This window comes from Geotrypetes seraphini, chromosome 1 (assembly GCF_902459505.1).
Source record: "Geotrypetes seraphini chromosome 1, aGeoSer1.1, whole genome shotgun sequence".
In the NCBI taxonomy this organism is placed as follows: domain Eukaryota; kingdom Metazoa; phylum Chordata; class Amphibia; order Gymnophiona; family Dermophiidae; genus Geotrypetes; species Geotrypetes seraphini.
Genome location: NC_047084.1, coordinates 505,704,745 through 505,722,504, shown reverse-complemented (window position 1 = coordinate 505,722,504; position 17,760 = coordinate 505,704,745). Strand labels below are relative to the sequence as shown.

General features: G+C 45.5%; 1 protein-coding gene across 3 annotated transcripts in view; it reads right to left on the bottom strand.

Annotated features, from left to right (window-relative positions):
* Positions 1-17,760, bottom strand: part of AOPEP (aminopeptidase O (putative)) — a 594,389-nt gene that overhangs the window by 482,756 nt on the left and 93,873 nt on the right. For all 3 annotated transcript variants that reach the window (XM_033928041.1, XM_033928031.1, XM_033928022.1), the window contains exon 5: positions 10,502-10,750. In XM_033928041.1, coding sequence (XP_033783932.1) covers positions 10,502-10,750 — 249 coding nt within the window. The remainder of the gene's footprint in view (positions 1-10,501; positions 10,751-17,760) is intronic.

The window sequence follows — 17,760 nt, the reverse complement described above, 5'->3', positions numbered from 1 at the left end:
TTTCTAAAACTGTTCAGGAGTTGAAACAAAATTCTTTGATTAAGGCTCAACAGTTTCAATCAGATATTTCTTCTTTACAAGAATTCAGATCTACTGTTGTAAAAGACAATGTTTCAATGAGGAGAAAGAAAAGATTGAAAATTTTAACAAAACATTAAATTTACAATTTTTGAAATTTTCCTATGGATCCTGGGATTCTGCCTAAAGACATGCTCAGTGATCCAAATCTGGAACTGATAAGCACAAACAACATCAAAGCAAGTGCAATAAGGCGGTAAGAGGGGCTAAAAAGGACTATGAGGAAAAAATAGCCAAGGAGGCAAAACCTTTTAAGCCATCCTTTCAATATATTAAGGGGAAACGACCCACGAAGGAAGCAGTGGGGCCGTTAGATGACCATGGAATAAAGGGAGTACTAAAGGAGGACAAAGCCATCACCGACAAACTGAACACATTTTTTGCTTCCAGTAATTTCCAGGGTCCACTTTAAATTTGCCTGCCTAACTTTCAAGATCCTTCACGGCATCCTTCCTCCTGTTATTCCACTATCTTGGAATTCCTCAAATCCTAATTCCACCAGATCCACCCAAAAATTAAAACTATCCTTCCCCTTATTAAAAGATATATCCCACGTTGGTAACCTAGGGACTTCCCTCCCCTTCAGAATCACTGTGCTCTGGAATAATCTTGCCTCCCCGCTTCGTAGTTTGGGCTCCCTCCAACTGTTCCGTAGGCATCTAAAAACTTGGTTATTCTCAAAAATGTAACATTTCCTTCCCTTTCTGGTACACCAAGCCCCTCTAAACTCTCTTCATACTTATTCCTTTAATCCCCCTTTGGAGTTCCTTTCTATCCCAGTTCTGTAAACCGTGCCGAGCTCTACTACTGTGGAGAAGATGCAGTATATAAACCTAAGGTTTAGTTTAGTTTAGGATATATCCAATATACCAGAAGCCAACAGGATATACACAGGAAGTGAAGACGGGAAACTGACAGTGTTGACGGTCAGCCTAGAAGAGGTATGCAGACAGATTGATAGGGTTAAAAACGATAAATCCCCGGGACCGGACAGCATCCACCTTAGGGTAATCAAGGAACTGAAAGGGGTTATAGCTGAACTGCTTCAACTAATAGCCAATCTGTCGATCAAATCAGGAAGACTGGAAAGTGACGTATGTTACGCCGATCTTCAAGAAAGGTTCGAGGGGAGATCTGGGAAACTAGAGACCAGTGAGTCTGACTTCGGTACCAGGAAAAATGGTAGAGACACTGATAAAGGACCGTATCATTGATCACCTTGACGGACACAAACTGATGAGGACCAGCCAGCATGGCTTCAGCAAAGGAAGATCTTGCTTGACAAACTTACTGCACTTCTTTGAGGGAGTAAATAGGCAGATAGATAAGGGTGACCCAGTCAATATCATATATCTAGATTTTAAGAAGGCATTTGACAAGGTCCCACATGAACGTCTACTTCGAAAAATTGCAAGCAATGGAATTGAGGGTGATTTACTCATGTGGATTAAAAACTGGTTGGCGGATAGGAAACAGAGAGTGAGAGTAAGGACTGGAAAAGCATCATGAGTGGAGTGCCACAGGGTTCAGTGCTCGGGCCTGTGCTCTTCATCATATTTATAAATGACCTAGAAATTGGCGCGATGAGTGAGGTGATTAAATTAAGAACATAAGAATTGCCGCTGCTGGGTCAGACCACTCACATGGCGGCCCTCTGGTCAAAGACCAGCACTCTAACCGAGACTAGCCCTACCAGCGCACGTTCTTGTTCAGCAGGAACTTGTTTAACTTTGTCTTGAATCCCTGGAGGGTGTTTTCCCCTATAACAGCTGCGACGATACAAAGTTATTCAGAGTAGTGAGGACATAGAAGGATTGTGAAGACTTACAACAAGACGTAAACACACTCGAGGAATGGGCCGCAAAATAGCAAATGAGGTTCAACGTGGATAAGTGCAAGGTGATACATGTCAGTTAACAAAAATCATATGTACGAATACAGGATGTCCGGTGCTATACTCGGAGAGAGCCCCCAGGAAAGAGACTTGGGAGTACTTATAGACAAGTCAATGAAACCGTCTGCGCAATGTGCGGTGAAAAGGGAAAACAGAATGCTAGGAATGATTAGGAAGGGGATCACAAACAGATCTAAAAAGGTTATTATGCCATTGTACCGGGCCATTGTATGCCCCCACCTGGAATACTGCATCCAACACTGGTCGCCGTACATGAAAAAAACATACTACTACTCGAAAGGGTCCAGAGAAGAGCGACAAAATGGTTAAGGTACTGGAGGAGTTGCCGTACAATGAGAGGCTAGAGAAACTGGGCCTCTACTCCCTTGAAAAGAGGAGACAGAGAGGACATGATCGAAACATTCACGATATTGAAGGGAATTGACTTAGTAGAGAAAGATAGACTGTTCACCCTCTCCGAGGTGAAGAGAACCAGAGGGCTAAAGTTAAAAGGGAATAGAATCCGTACAAACGTAAGGAAGTTCTTCTTCACCCAAAGTGGTAGAAATCTGGAATGCTCTTCCAGAGGCTGTTATAGGGGAAAGCACCCTTCAGGGATTCAAGAAAAGGTTGGATAAGTTCCTGCTGGAACAGAACATATGCAGGTAATGCTAGTCTCAAATAGAGCACTGGTCTTTGACCTAAGGGTCGCCGCATGAGCGAACTACTGGGCACGATGGACCACTGGTCTGACCCAGTAGTGGCAAATCTTATGTTCTTATAAGTCTCAGACAAAGTCATTCTTTTGTTAGTTTCTGAGCAGGTTTCTGAGATCATTTTTTCGCTCATTTATGATGTACATTTATTAATTGCTGCTTATAGGAGCTTTTGTGTTCTTGAGCGGTAGCTTGTTAGGGCTCTTATTTCTATCTCCAGTTTGGGATAAGTTTTGAATTTTTCCCCAGAAATGGTTCCTCCTATGAACAGAGTGTTCTATTTGAAAATGCCTAAGAGAACCCAGGAAGATTATACTCCATTGCAATCTTCTGTTAGTCCTGAAAGTCAGAAATTGGATTTGAATAATTTATCTGAGATTTTGAAGCACTCAGTGATGGAAGGTTTTCAGTGAGCTACTTTGGTTGTTGCTTTTGTTTTTCAACAAGATCTGAATAATGTCATGAAAATTTATTTTCGTAATTCAAAGGCTCTTTTTTATGGACAGAGAATCTGGGTTTTTCCAGATGTTACTAAAGTGACACAAGAACACTGGAAGGCCTTCTTAATTCTTAAACAATAGGCTTTGGATTTGGGAACTTCATTTAAAATTGCTTCACCCATATAAATGCTTGATTTGTTTTGGGTGGTTTGAGCTTTATTTTGTTTTTTATTCCTGAATAGTTGAAATCTTTTATTGATCTCAAGAAGATTGTTTAAAGTCAAATATAAAATGGTCAATTAAGAGGTATATTGCTGGAATTGTGCGAATGCATAGTGGGGATTTTTTTTTTTTTAGTTTCTTGAATTGATACACCTTATTTTAGAGTTCACTCCCCTCATTTGTAGACTATATAGGAGATAAATGTTTGGTTTTCTTTTTTTTTTTTCCTTCCTGTTAATATAATATCTTCCATGTTTCTGTAACAAATGCAATCTTGTGTAATGCTTATTGGAAAATGAATAAATAAATAATTTTTAAAAAATTTTGCAGAGCATCCTCCGGAGAGTCAAACTGCTCCAAAACTAGAGCACCCATATTCAGACATCAGCACACACCACAAAGCCAGGAGGTAGAAGTGAACGGAGCCAGCTGAGGGATGAAGATTAATTCCTGAAAAAAACTCAGCTGAAAACTGAAATAAGCTCAGGACCGTAGTATAGACACCAGGATCCAAGACCCCTGAATGATCCGCAGATTCAGCACACAATCCCTGATCTCCCGTCCCAGGAAGCGTTGTACCAGCAAACAAGGGATCAGTAAGAGACATATCAGCCTCTGGGTCCCTCAGATCAGGATCAGACAGTGCAATAGCTGCAACAGGCAGAGGCAAGGATGTGCCCAAATGCATTACGCCAATAAGAGATGCCATGGAGGTGAATGGAAACTACTCAGGGGAAGAACACTTGAATTTTTTTCCCACAAATTCAGAAAAGGTGTCCGGCTACTGGGGCATAAAGTCACCCATAGATAACTTAAAAATGCGTTTCTTAGGCTGCGGAGGGGTCCGCAGCAGAGCTGATGGAAGAACCAGCAATGCCGAGCCCCGAAAGCAATGCTGGCTGCCAGGCTAGCTGAGCGTTTGGTCACCTGCTTCAGCATAGGAGGAGCTTAGACGCATGCCACAGCCCCCTCCCCCCATCCCCAAAGATGCTCTAAAAGCACTAAATTTGCACAATCTTGGCAAGAATTCACATGAAGAGAGCCCAAAAACTCCATCCTAGCAGTTTTCTAGGCAAAATTTAAAGTTTTGAAGAAGCAGAGAGCCAAAGAAACAGAGATCACTAAAAATCCAAGATGGCTGCTGGAACAAAGTTTGTGCCAAAATCAAAATTTTTTTACACATTCCCCAAACTTGAAAAACTGCAATTTTAAGATTTTTCAGCAGGGGGAACACAGGAGAACATCCAGAAACACTCAAAACCCCACTTTTCCAACCTCTCCCAATGTCTCTCACAGGCTGTCAGCCTGTGTACTCACTATGACCTGACAGGATCCATGCTGCAAACTTGCTTTTAGCTCTCTCACAGTAGCTCTATGAAAAATTCACTGCCACAAAGCTGGCAATTGGTCCTCAAAGTTGATCTTCGGACTGCCAGTCAGACTCCTCTATCTGACTATACCTCTACCCCTGCAGACCTACGAATGCACACTGGGACAGTCAAAGGCATGAAGACGGAGCAGGCATCCTGCAAGACACCGCTGAGCCTCCTAAGGGTGCCTAACAGCCTGCACTCAACCCTCGCTTAACAGTAGGTGAGCCACTTCGGGGACGGCTCTGAGTTCCAGATAAAAACTATGCAGGCTGGCCAACAGGTACCGAAAAAGGATCGGCCTGTCAGCTACAGAACGAAGTCTGTGAATTCCCAAAGCAGGAAGAGCTTCAAATTCACATGAAGTATGAAATTATCCGGAAAGGGGATGAAATTACATCGAATTTAAAATAATAAAACACACACAACTTCAGTCATGCGTGTAGACGGAAACAACTGTAGAGGGCACTAGGGAGCACAGTGAAGTACATCAGAGGCAGAGTGAAAGATCCGTAGTGGATTCCTTCTGTAGCATGCGAGTATGGGGAAATAACTAGTTGTCTAGAACAGTGTTCTTCAACCTTTTTACACCTATGGACCGGCGGAAATAAAATAATTATTTCGTGGACCGGCAAACTACTAAGACTGAAATTTTTTTTAAAAACCATCGCCACCCCGTCCCCGCGAGCTCGGTCCCACAAACCATCTGATCCCACCCGCACAAGCCTCAAATAATTATGATTTTATATTGAGCATATTTTTTTAAAGTATAAAAAGAAACAATATTCTATACAATTGTCATTTTATAAATACAAATAATACAGGGAAAAGATCAACAAAACCCCTGTCTCCCCTCCCCTTCACATATATCCCCTCTACTATCAAGAAAACTGAATAAGCCAAATTATTACAGAATGCTACACAATTATCATGTAACAGAATACCACAGTCACACATGACAGGAATGGTGTTAGGGGAGTGGAACTAGGGCAACTGCCTCCTGGTCAGAGAGAGCCCTAAGCCAGCTGGAAGCTAAAGAAGCACTGCCTGGGCTTTGCACTCCCCAGTTATGTCTAGCAAGATACATATTTCAAATCTGATATATTTGAATCACAAAATAGAAATAAAATTATTTTTTTATACCTTTGGTATAGTCTCTGCCCAAATTTGTTCATAGTCTGCCCCTCCCGTCCCGGCGGGACTGCCGCCGAGACGCGGGACGGGTGAGACTTCTTGAGCGAGGATTCAACCAGCAAAGACTTGTGAGATAACTGCGCTCGCTCAAACCCTGGGCAGGGAACCATCCGATATTTTGATTCCATTTTGGACGGAACCGCAGTGACCGCATAAGGGGTCTCCAAGTTGCAGATAAAGGCCTGCCGAAGCACCGGGTTCAAGGGGAATCGAAGAGACTCTCGAGGCGGAGATGGCATGTCAAGCTCCTCCAAGAACTCTTTTGTATACGTAGAGTCTGACTGGAGGTCCAAATGGAGAGCCCGCCCCATGTCCTGCACAAACCTCGTGAAAGAGGACGGACGAGCGTCCCCCCGGTCCTCAGGTGGGGTGGCTGAACGGGACCGCCGTGCAGCCGAAAACGAGGGGGAAGCCTTTCGAGAATAGCGAGGTTCCCTCTCAGCTCCCCCGTGCCCTGAACCCCAGGACACAGCACTCAGGGAGCGAGCCGGGGTCGAGGACCGACGGCGCCTCGAGGAGCCCCTCGGTGAAGACCCCGGGGTGTGAGGCACTGAAGCTCTTCGACGGCTCGGGGACAGGTGCCCGAACCCCCCCAGAGAAGTCCGAACCTCTCGGCCCGGAGCCCGGACCGAGGAGGGGTCAGAATCAACCAGGGATTGGAGAGAGACAACTCCGAAACCCAGAGGGGCCCCGCAGTGTGCACCGCCGGGGAACGACCCCGTCGCGGGGGGGGGAATCCCGGGCGCGCTTGGCCAGCCACTGGGACGGGGTTAAAGCAGGCTTCGACCGGTGCTTCGCCTTCCAGCGCCCCGAGGCCGAGGAACGTCTCGAGGCCCGGGGCGAGGAATCAGAAGACGAGAGACGCCGGGAGCGATGCACCTTGCCCCGATAGGCCTCGACGCGAGGCTCAGGCTGGTCCGGCGCACGCGAGGTCGAGGCCGGTTGCAAGTGGGCCAACACCGAGGAGAGCTCCGAGGATCTCATGGCACGGAGCATATCCTGAAAAACAGGCACCGACAGCATCGAAGGCATGTCGGGCGCCGTAGTGCATTCCACCGAGGGCGACCTCGACATCGAGTATTCCCGTGTGGTGGAAGCACGCCCCGAAAGCTTGGAGGGCTTAGCTGAGACCAGGGGCAGGGTAGCCCCCCCTTGCACGGCCGGAGCCTCCGAGGAGGACTTCTTCGCTGGCGTCGAACCTGAAGAAGGAAGAGGGGACCTACCCGGAGCCGAGGACTTCGGCGTCGAGGTCTTTGAGGTCGAGGACATCCGAGGCGGGGCTGAGGTCGTCGAGGCCAAGGTCAAGGCCGGGGCTGAAGCCGAGGCTGACATCGAGGCCGAGACCGAGGACTACTCTACGGCAAAAAGGTCCGCCATACGGGCCCAACGGCGGCGCAGAGCACGAGCCTGGAAAGTAGCACACGAGGGGCAGTGGGATGGTTAGCCCCCAGGCACAAGATGCACCACCGATGAGGATCGGTGATCGAGAGAAGCTGATCACACCGGGTGCACTTCTTAAACCCCGACAAGGGCTGGGACATAAGCAAAAAGAAAGGCCGAAAAAACCGCGAAACAACGCTAAAACAATAAAACAAGCAGGAACAAAAAGCACACAGCGACTCCAATAAAAATAACAAAGCCGCGGTGCTAGAAGGCACGTTGGAACGGAATGACCAAGAGCAGGACTTTCTGGCTCCGCGGAAACTTTAGAACTGAAGACCATGAGGAGGGGATGCGCCCTCTAGTGGAGCAGGAAGGCACACACATGCGTGGTGCAGCATAGCAAACTTGAATCTTCAATCAAGTTTGCTTGAAAAGCTGTCCGCGTCCGTAGATGACGTCACCCACATGTCGAGAATATGCTGCATGCTTGTCCTGGGATAATATTTGTTAAGCAATTCTGCCTTTTCTTTATCAGCTTCTACATATTCCTCCCCTTCACCTTTGAGTCTCACAATGCCACTTTTGCACTTCTTCTTATTACTAATATATCTAAAAAATGTCTTGTCTCCCTGTTTTACCGTGTCTGCTATTTTTTCTTCCATTTGCATCTTTGCTTTCCTGACTACACGACCAACTTCTGTTAACTTTTCCAGATATTTTTGCCTATCTTCCTCTTTCTGCAATCTTTTGTAGTTTATGAAAGCTAACCACTTATTCCTTACCTTCTCAGCTACTATTTTAGAGAACCAAAGTGGTCTTCTTTTCCTCTAACTTTTACTTACTTGCCTCACAAAAAGATTTGTCGCCCTTACAATCACTCCTTTCAGTTTTGCCCACCGCATTTCCACTCTTCCAGATGTTCCCACCTACACAACAATTCCTTGATGTAAACTAGAGAATGACACGGTGGTGGGTTACCCGCGGCTAGCCGCGTTTAGCCGCGGGTAGCCCGCCGAAACGGGGAAGAAAAAAGTGACCTCTGCGGGACGGGTTCAAGGCCATTCACCGCCCCGTGGAGCGGTGAATGGACTTGTCCCCGCAGTGAGGCAATCAAGATCGCGCGGTCCCCGCCATCTCCCTCCCTCCATCTCACCTTTGAACTGAAGAGCAACCGCCGGTTGAATTTCTGCCGGTCCGCACGAAGGAAAAAAAAAAATCCTCTCCTTTTCTCCTGCTCTTATCGCCATGCTGCAGCTACTAAAGCTGACAGGAAGTCTTTCCGACGTCAATTCTGACGTCGGAGAGGACGTCCTGGGCCAGCCAATCGCTGCCTGGCTGGCCCAGAACGTCCTCTCCGACTTCAGAATTCCTGTCGGCTTTAGTAGCTGCAGCATGAGCATGGCGGTAAGAGCAGGGGAAAAGGAAGGAGGCTTTTTTTTTTTTTTTTGAGCGGCAGGGAGGCAGCAGGCTGGCTTTGGCTAGGGAGGGAGAAAGGTAGGCAGGCAGGATTCGGGGGTGGGGGTGGGACAAAGTGTAGAAGGCAGTGAAAGGGACATAGGAAGGAGGCACTAGGGGCACTAAAGACATGGGAAGGAGGCACTGGGGGTACTAAAGACAGGAAGGGGCACTAAGGACATGGGAAGGAGGCACTGGGGCACTAAAGACAGGAAGGGGCACTAAGGACATGGGAAGGAGGCACTGGGGGCACTAAAGACAGGAAGGGGCACTAAGGACATGGGAAGGAGGCACTGGGGGCACTAAAGACAGGAAGGGGCACTAAGGACATGGGAAGGAGGCACTGGGGGCACTAAAGACATGGGAAGGAGGCACCGGGGGCACTAAGGACATAGGAAGGAAAGAGGGAAGGAATAGAAAGGGACAATTCTTGGGCCTGAGTGCAGAAAGAAAGAAATGAAAGAAAGGATACACAGACAGAAGGAAACGCAACCAGAGACTCATGAAATCAATCACCAGACAGCAAAGGTAGGAAAAATGATTTTATTTTCAATTTAGTGATCAAAATGTGTCAGTTTTGAGAAGTTATATCTGCTGTCTATATTTTGCACTATATTTGTCTATTTTTCTATAGTTACTGAGGTGACCGAGCTTGCGGAGATGGGGCGGAAACAGGGTTTTAAAATTTTAGTCCTGGTAGTTTGCTGGTCCACAAAATAATTCTTTTATTTCTGCCGGTTCACGGGTGTAAAAAGGTTGAAAAACACTGATGTAGAGTATGCCGGCTTTCTTTTTCGCCCAGCCGCATGCGTTCAAAAAGCCGCGCTTGCGCGGCTGCTCGAGTTGATCAATCTTCTCCTCTCTTACAACTTCCTGTTTCCGGTTGCATCAGAGGAGAATATTGAACAAATGAGCACCCGCATGTGTGGCTGGGAGAAAAAGAAAGCCGGCATACTCTACATCTAAGGTGAGATGGAGGGAGGGAGATGGCGGAACACTGCAATCGGTCGGGTGTCTGCTATTTTTGTATCACTGCCTGCCTGCGCTCACGTTCCAGATCCACCTGCATTTTTAGTGTGCACAATTGACCTGATTCGAGCTATAGGTGAACATGGGGGACACGTCATTGCAAGAGAGGACAAGTCAATTGATTTATTTTATGTTCTGTTTTTACTACAGGGCAGATGCACTGAAACAGATTCTCAGTACAGTAGTAGTAGTAGTGGTGGCAGGATTCTCTTCTGTCTTCGTGGTGTTTCGCAGTACTGAGGCTTATATGGATGCTGCGGGGACGGTGACGGGGCAGTGAATGGTATGGCAGTGGCGGTGACGGTGCGGTGAAAGGGATGGCGGTGACGGTGACGGGGCGGTGAAGGGAACGGCGGTGACGGGGCGGTGCAGAGGATGGTGGGCCGGGGCCAGGGACAGATTTTTTCCCCATGTCATTCTCTAATGTAAATCCCCATCCGAACATAGTTAGTTTTTTGTTCAGCATTGAATATTCAAGATTGCCGCCTCCCATGGTCTGAGATTGAGACCCTATACCTTTTTTTAAAAGTTCCCTATAACAAAATTACTTAGTGTGGAATCTCCTATGTCGTGTTACAACAATCAAAGAACACACCATATAAAATAGAATAAGAAACAAATTTCAAGAGGACACAAAAATATGCGAAGATTACTTTTATGTTTATGAAAACATTTAGTTTACTGCTTAACTAAATAGATTATGGTAATAATTTACAGTACCTGGCCATTCCCAGACTGGAAAAATTGGAAGGAACTATTAAGATATCAAGCCTGGAAAAGGGATGAGTACCCAGAGTAGCATGAGCAGCTGACAGGCACCGAGGTATAAGTGGAAGCAAAATTTCTTCACAACGGTTCCTAAGGCACAGTGCAGCAAATACTCTATAAGGAACGATGGCCTGGGCTTGAGCTACAGGACTATTGAAGCGGCAGGGATACTCCATGTGACTACACTGCTGCTTAACCAACCTGCAACAAAAGAAGTTTGAGAGGCATTAGATAAGTCTGAGAAAATAGGATGTAAGAGATACAAGATACTTTTTTGTGCAGTTCTGTTCACCCTACCTCAGCAAGGATATAAGGAAGTTAAAAAAGATTCAAATTAGAAAAACAAAAAGTGATAATAGGTTAAATGGGGAAGTGCTCTTCAGCTTGGAAAAGAAAAATTGAGAGGACATGAAAGAATATAAAATCAGGAGCAATTACATAGGAGTCAATGGTTTAACCTTTCAAACAGGGGCGCAGCCTGGAAAAATGCCCAGAGCTGCCCAGTAGTAGAGACCATCTGCAGTTGAAACCTCCCCCTCCCTCCCCCCAGAAGTCTAGGATCCTTCCCCTCCAGCTGGTTGACATGTAACAGGAAGCTACAGGCAGGATGAAGTAGAGAAAAGCTCTGAAGAAGCCAGCCAGACTCACCACTCATTTGGAGGACTGGTGGAGGGGAGGAGATCAAACTGGAGAAATGCCAAGGGGAGAGAAAGTGGAGGATGCTTGACCTAGGGTGGGGAGGTGAAGGGAAAAGAAAGAGAGAGTCCTGAAGCGAAGAGAGGGGAAAATGCTGGATCTTGTAGAGGCAGAGGGAAAAGAGAGAGACCTGGAGCAAAGGGAGGAAGAGATGCGGAACCTGGAGGGTGGGGTGGCGGGAGGGAGGGAGAGAACAAAGGGAAGAAAGAGAAAAGCTATACCAGGGTGAGATGCTGGAACAATGCCAGGAGAGAGAGAGAAGTAGGACCAAGAGGGCTCAGGATGGGGGTGCAGGAGAAAGGGGAGAGAGAGAGGAAAATCTGTACAAAGACATGGAGACACTCTTCCCTCTTAGATGAGCAGGAGTCCTCTAACTGCACTGCCTCCAGTGAGGGATGATGCTTCAATATTATATTTTCAATCGCTAGAGAGAGGTAGATTCCCTGGAGTCCTAAAGAGCTTTCCTGTCCCTCGCAATTGAAAATATCATAGTGAAACAGCATCATCCACTGGAAGGACTGTAGGTAGAGGACTTCCGCACAGCTTAGAGGGATCTTTGCATGGACAGAGCAAAAGGACAGAGACACAGAGAGGCAATATTGGAAACAAGGGGAGGACAGATGCTGAACAAGGGGAAAGCACAGGGACCCAGGAGAAGGTGTTGGACAGGACAGATAGGACCTCAGAGTAAAGATGGGTGGTGGACATAGAGAAGAAATGTCAAATGGACAGGAGATCCTGGAAAGAAAGAGTTAAGGGGAAAAAAGGCAGATAAAAGCAGAAAAGAAACCCTAAGATCAAAGCAATGCTCAGACAACTAAAAGTAGAAAAAAACATTTTCCCTGAATTTATAATTTTAATATGTCAACTTTGGGAAATGTACATCTCTGATATCTTGTATTCCAACTTTTATTTCTATTGCTAGGACAGGTGTTGAAATAGAGATCTGGTTTTCTATACAGTGCTTTTACGGGTTGTTGGATTGTTGTTTTTTTACTGGAGTTCTGAAGGGGGTTCCTCTTTCTCCCACAACCCTCCCCCCCATCCTCACTACCCTGGGAGAAGGAAAAATTATGTTCTTACCTATTAATTTTCTTTCCTTTAGACGAAGCAGATGAATCCAGAAACTAGTGGGATAGCACAAATCTACCAGCAGGTGAAGATAGAGAAACTGATTAACAGGTGGTCCTATTGACTGGCACTCCTCCTGTATCTTCAGTATTGCTCCTTGCCCAAGCATCCAGAACCAGTAATATGCTTAGCATGTAAAAAACTTCTTTCCCATAACAAAGTTCACAGGTAATAATACAGAATACAACTACCAACTATAACAAAACTTCTGAAACTCACAAAAGAAAAAGCAACAGACTATATCCAGAAAAGGTGGGGCTCTGGATTCATCTGCTGAATCTAACAGAAAGAAAATTAACAGGTAAGAACATAATTTTTCCTTCCTTAGCAACAGCAGCAGATGAATCCAGAGACTATTATAGGGGAAAACACCCTCCAGGGATTCAAAACAAAGTTAGACAAGTTCCTGCTGAACCGGAATATACTTAGGTAAGGCTAGTCTCAGTTAGGGCACTGCTCTTTGACCTAAGGGCCAGCAGTGGCAATTCTTATGTTTAGTGGGATGTAGCAAAGCAATCCTCAATTTGGGTGGGAAGCGAATGCCGCCTCCGCAATGAAAAAAAGAACCAAAAGCAGCCTCTGTACGCAGTCACATGGAACCGGAAATGCTTAGAAAAGGTATTCTTAGAAGACCAAGTAGGCTCACGACAAATCACCTCTAAGGAAAACACCTCTGTACTGATTCCAGGAAGTAGCCATTGCTCTGGTTGAATGAGTATGAAGTTCTTCTGGCAACCGGTTTCCTGCCATCAAGTAAGTAGAAGTAATGGTCTCTTTGACCCATCAAGCGATGGAAGCTTTGGACGCTGCCATACCTTTGTTGTGTCCCAGGAATGAGACAAAGAGGTGATGTGAATGGCAAAAGTCATTAATAACCAGTAGATAGAGCAGAAGAATTCTATGCACATCCAGGAAATGCAGTGAAGAGAAGCGCGTCTTTCCCAGTTCTCCTCCCAGAAAGGAGGAAGGAAAAGAGACTGGTTAACATGAAAGGTTGATAACACCTTAGTAAGAAATTATGATACTGTCTGAACTAACACCCCAGAATTTGTAATACAGAAAAAGGGATCCCTGTAGGAGAAGTCCTGCAAGTCAGAAAACCCACCGAGCTGAAGCTAAGGGAACAAGAAATACTGTTTTTAACTTCATATCCCGTCGGTGGGTGGCGGCAGCAGCAGCAACAGCTGCGAGGAGCAGGAGCGGTTACAGCAGGCGGAGATCTCATCTCCCCCTCCCAGGTCTCACATAGCGGTCGGCAGTAGTAGGTCGCTGCTCCTGCTTTCTTTGATCCTACTTTCTTTTTGTGTGAAGGCAGGAGCAGAACCCGGCAGCGAGGAAGGCCCTAGACTATCTGCAAATCAAACCGCCAGACTCCAGCCGCACGTGCGCCCGGGTTCTAAGGCGCAATGTCAGCCCCCCCACTGGGTCCGCTGCAGGAAGATTAGAGACACTCCACCGGCAACGCCTGGCAGGAAGGACTGAGAGCCGCCTCCGCCGCCGCCGAATACAGCCACGGAGGGCAATCGGGGTGGCCAGGACGCATGCAGGGAGAGAGCTGCAGTTGGTGAGTGAGGGCAGGAGGGGGGGGAGTGGCCAGAGTGTTCCCTGCTGCCGCGTTCTAAAATAGAATCCGGCCGCGGATCAGAAAACACGGCGGCAGGGAACACGAAACCCTAAGTGCGCATGCGCACGAAACTACAACGCTCCGGCTGCTGTAAGAAGGCAGTTTAGACATCGCCGGGCAAAGGTAAAGGGCAGGGAGTTTTGTCAGACCGGGCCTGTTGTCCTGGGGGGGGGGGGGTGAAAGCGCCACGAAGGTAAGGGGCAAGGAGGAGGAATTGTGGGGTGGAGAGGAAAAGACGCTGAAGGGAAATGGGCAAAGCAGAGTGGGGAGAAGGACGCTGAAAGCACATGGGAAAGACAGAGGGGGGGGAGAAGGATGCTGAAAGCACATGGGGACGACAGAGGGGGAGAGAAAGACGCTGAAAGGACACGGGGGAGAAGAACACTGACAGGACATGGGGAAGACAGAGCGGGGAGAAGGACGCTGAATGTACATGGGGAAGACAGAGGGGGAGAAGGACGCTGAAAGGACATGAGGAAGACAGAGTGGGAGAAGATGCTGAAGGGAAATGGGGAAGATAGAGTGGGGAGAAGATGCTGGCAGGGAAGAAGACTGCGATGCCAGACTATGGGGGGAGCAGAGGGAAGAAGATAGGTGCCAGACTAATTTGGAAGGGGAGGAAGGGAGAGGCACAGTAACAGAGCAAATGGAAGACGCAGAGAGAAGATAGACAGTGGATGGAAGGAATTGAATGAGAAGATGAGGGAAGCAGAAACCAGACAACAAAGGTAGAAAAAAAAATTTCTATATTTATTTCATTTTTTTTTTGCTTTAGGATAAAGTAGTATATTAGTTGTGTTGATAAAAATTTATAAACAAAGCCCTGCCAGCTAAAAATCTTTTTCTCTAGTTCAGCAGCCAGAACTTTGATTTATAAGGAAGGAATAAGCTAAATATTGTAGTACTGAGGCTTGTATGGATGCTGCAGGGATAATAGTCGTAGGGACGGAGACTGGGCGGGGACAATGGTCGCAGGGACGAGGCGGTGACAGGAACGGTGGTCGTGGGTACAATTTTTTCCCCATGTCATTCTCTAGTTCAGTGCTTGAAAAATTTAAGGAACACTCAGCATTAAGGAAAATAAAATATAAGAGGTAAATCAGAAACCCTTTGGACAGCAGACTATGTAAAAGGTGCTTCAAGGAGATAATCAAAAACCACCACAATTGAAAGAAAAATTGTAACTTAGCTTCATTAAGCGATCATATCGCTGTGCTGTACAGTGCCCCACAATAGAAATTCAAATGATGATTGTATTCCAAGTTAAAGCTACAAGCTGCCAAAGTCCCGGGTTGAGTTCAATTCAACAAGAGAATCCTTGTTTCACCTTGATTGCTGTGTCAGAAAGGACAGACCTTTCTTCTAATGACTGCATTAGATGTGAGAGAGAGGCACGGCGCTACAAAAACCTACCCAAAATGGCATCATTACGGCGTGAAAATTCAAAGACCAAAAATTAAAGATAATCTGCTCAATTGGGCAATGTCCTTAAAAAGAAAGAAAACAAAATGCATATGCAAACAAAATGCATAAAAATAAAAACCAACCCACCCACCACAGAAAAATAAGCCAAAATACAGATGACAGATTCATTTGAAGAATGCCCTCCATTCCATTATTGTGTTTAATCCGTTAGGTTCTAGTTTGTAACTCAAAAATCATCCTTTGTTCTCTTCTCTTTAACCATTTCTTAATGTCTCCTCCCCTTTTCAACATCCAGAGTTGTTGAAGGATGGTACAGCAAGAGTCATCAAATTTGTGACTTAGATCCTGACAGTGCCTGACTAATGGAGCTTCCATCTGATCTCTTCTTAAACATGATCGATGTTCTATCATTCTTATACTGAAGGGCCGAGAATTCTGGTCAATGTAAATTTTCTCGCAATATATCACATTTTTTTAACTACATGTAAAAGTTCCTTGTATTTGTTTGCATTTATTATCTTGGGCCCATTCAACAATGGTGCCCTCAATGTGACATGACAGATTGAACAATGTCCACAATTCTGAAATCCCTGATGATCCAAACTTGCTTTCAGGGTCCAGACATCAGCATTGTAAGTACAATCCATCAATTTGCCATTTCTGGTACAAGTGATCATGCATTGATATTGTGTCAGAAGAGAATGGCTCGAAAACATACTCCAATGCTTGCGGATAATGGAAGCAATTTCATACAATGATGAAGCAAATTTAAGATTACAGGTCAGGTTTAAACGGTCTTGTGTTTTATTCCGAGGGGTCAACAGGAGAGCATGTTGGTTGTTCAGTGCTCGTTTATAGACATGTGATACCACTTTTTTAGGGTAACCTCTGTGTAAAATCTTCTGTTTCAGCGTTTTAGATCTTTCAGCAAAAAGTAATTTAGTCTCACAAATTTGTCGATATCTAAAAAACTAAGACACAGGTAAGCTATCTTTAAGACCTGTTGAGTGAATGCTTGAATAACTTAGAAAGGTGTTTCTATCCGTAGGTTTTGAGTAAACCACCGTACATAATAAATCATCCTGTTTAAAGATTCTAACATCTAGGAAACAATTTCTTCAGGATCACGTAACTTGCAGGTGTTCAGCTCAGCCACAAAACAATCTGCTCTTCCACAGTGCCTGTCCAGATCATAAAAATATCATCGATGTAACGATACCAGCATTCAATATGCTGATACCTCCTGGATGGATACACCCAATGCTTCTCAAATCCCGCCATAAATAGATTGGCTATTGAGGGGGCAAAATATGTCCCCATCGCTACTCTTGAAATCTACGCAAAAATTTTGTCTTGAAAGATAAAATGATTGTTTTTTAAAGCCAACTCAGTGAGCACCATAAGGAACTCAGAGGGGACCTGCCAAGGTCTAGGGCAGGCTTCCAAAGCTTCTCCAACTGCTTCAAGAGCTTCATTTTGTGGGACAGAAGTATATAATGGGTAGACGTCTAGTGTGACAAGTACTGCTTGGCTTGGAATCTTTCAATGTATTTTTAACAATTTCAGAAAAGTGTCTGATTAAAGATGGAATTGAGCTTGTCAAAGGGTAGATAAACATGTTCACATATTTACAGACCTGTTCCAAGAGGGAGTCTCATGCAGAGATAATAGGACAGCCTAGAGGAGTTTCAAGATTTTTATGAATTTTTGGAAGCATGTAGAAGATTGGAGTTTTAGCTTCTCAATAATTCAAAAAGAAAAATTCATTTTTTGTTAGAAAGCTGGATTTTAAGGCTGCTGTAGTCAAATTTATCAGCTGTCATTTTCCATGTTTCTATGCTTCTCCCTCTTTCTTCTGCCATAGTCATTATTCTCTCCTAGTCTCAGCTCCAACAGTCGGCCCTCCAGGGTCAAGTGCCTCTCCCTCTCTTTCTTTCTTTCTAACAGTTCTGGCAGCAGCAGTAATAAAAAAATAAATAAATAAAAAACCCAATAAAACTAACTAAGCAAGAGTGAAGACAGGTGGCCTAAATCTACCATGTATCTTCCTACTGCCTGACATCATCCGTTGGGAATGTTGTGAAAACAAGCAAAAGGCATTCTAGCTCTGCCCCTATCATCACATCAAGGGAACACCCTGAGCTAGCTGCCGCAACACCAAAAAATAACTCTTTGTCCTGTTATGCTATATTTACATTTACCTCTTTCTATCAACTCAAAAATAAAGCCAAGGAGTTCAATGAAGACCACACTGGACATTTATAGGCAGTGGTGTAGCAAGGGAGGTTGGCACCAAGGGCAGTGGCACCCGGTATCGCCGTGAGCCCCTACTCTT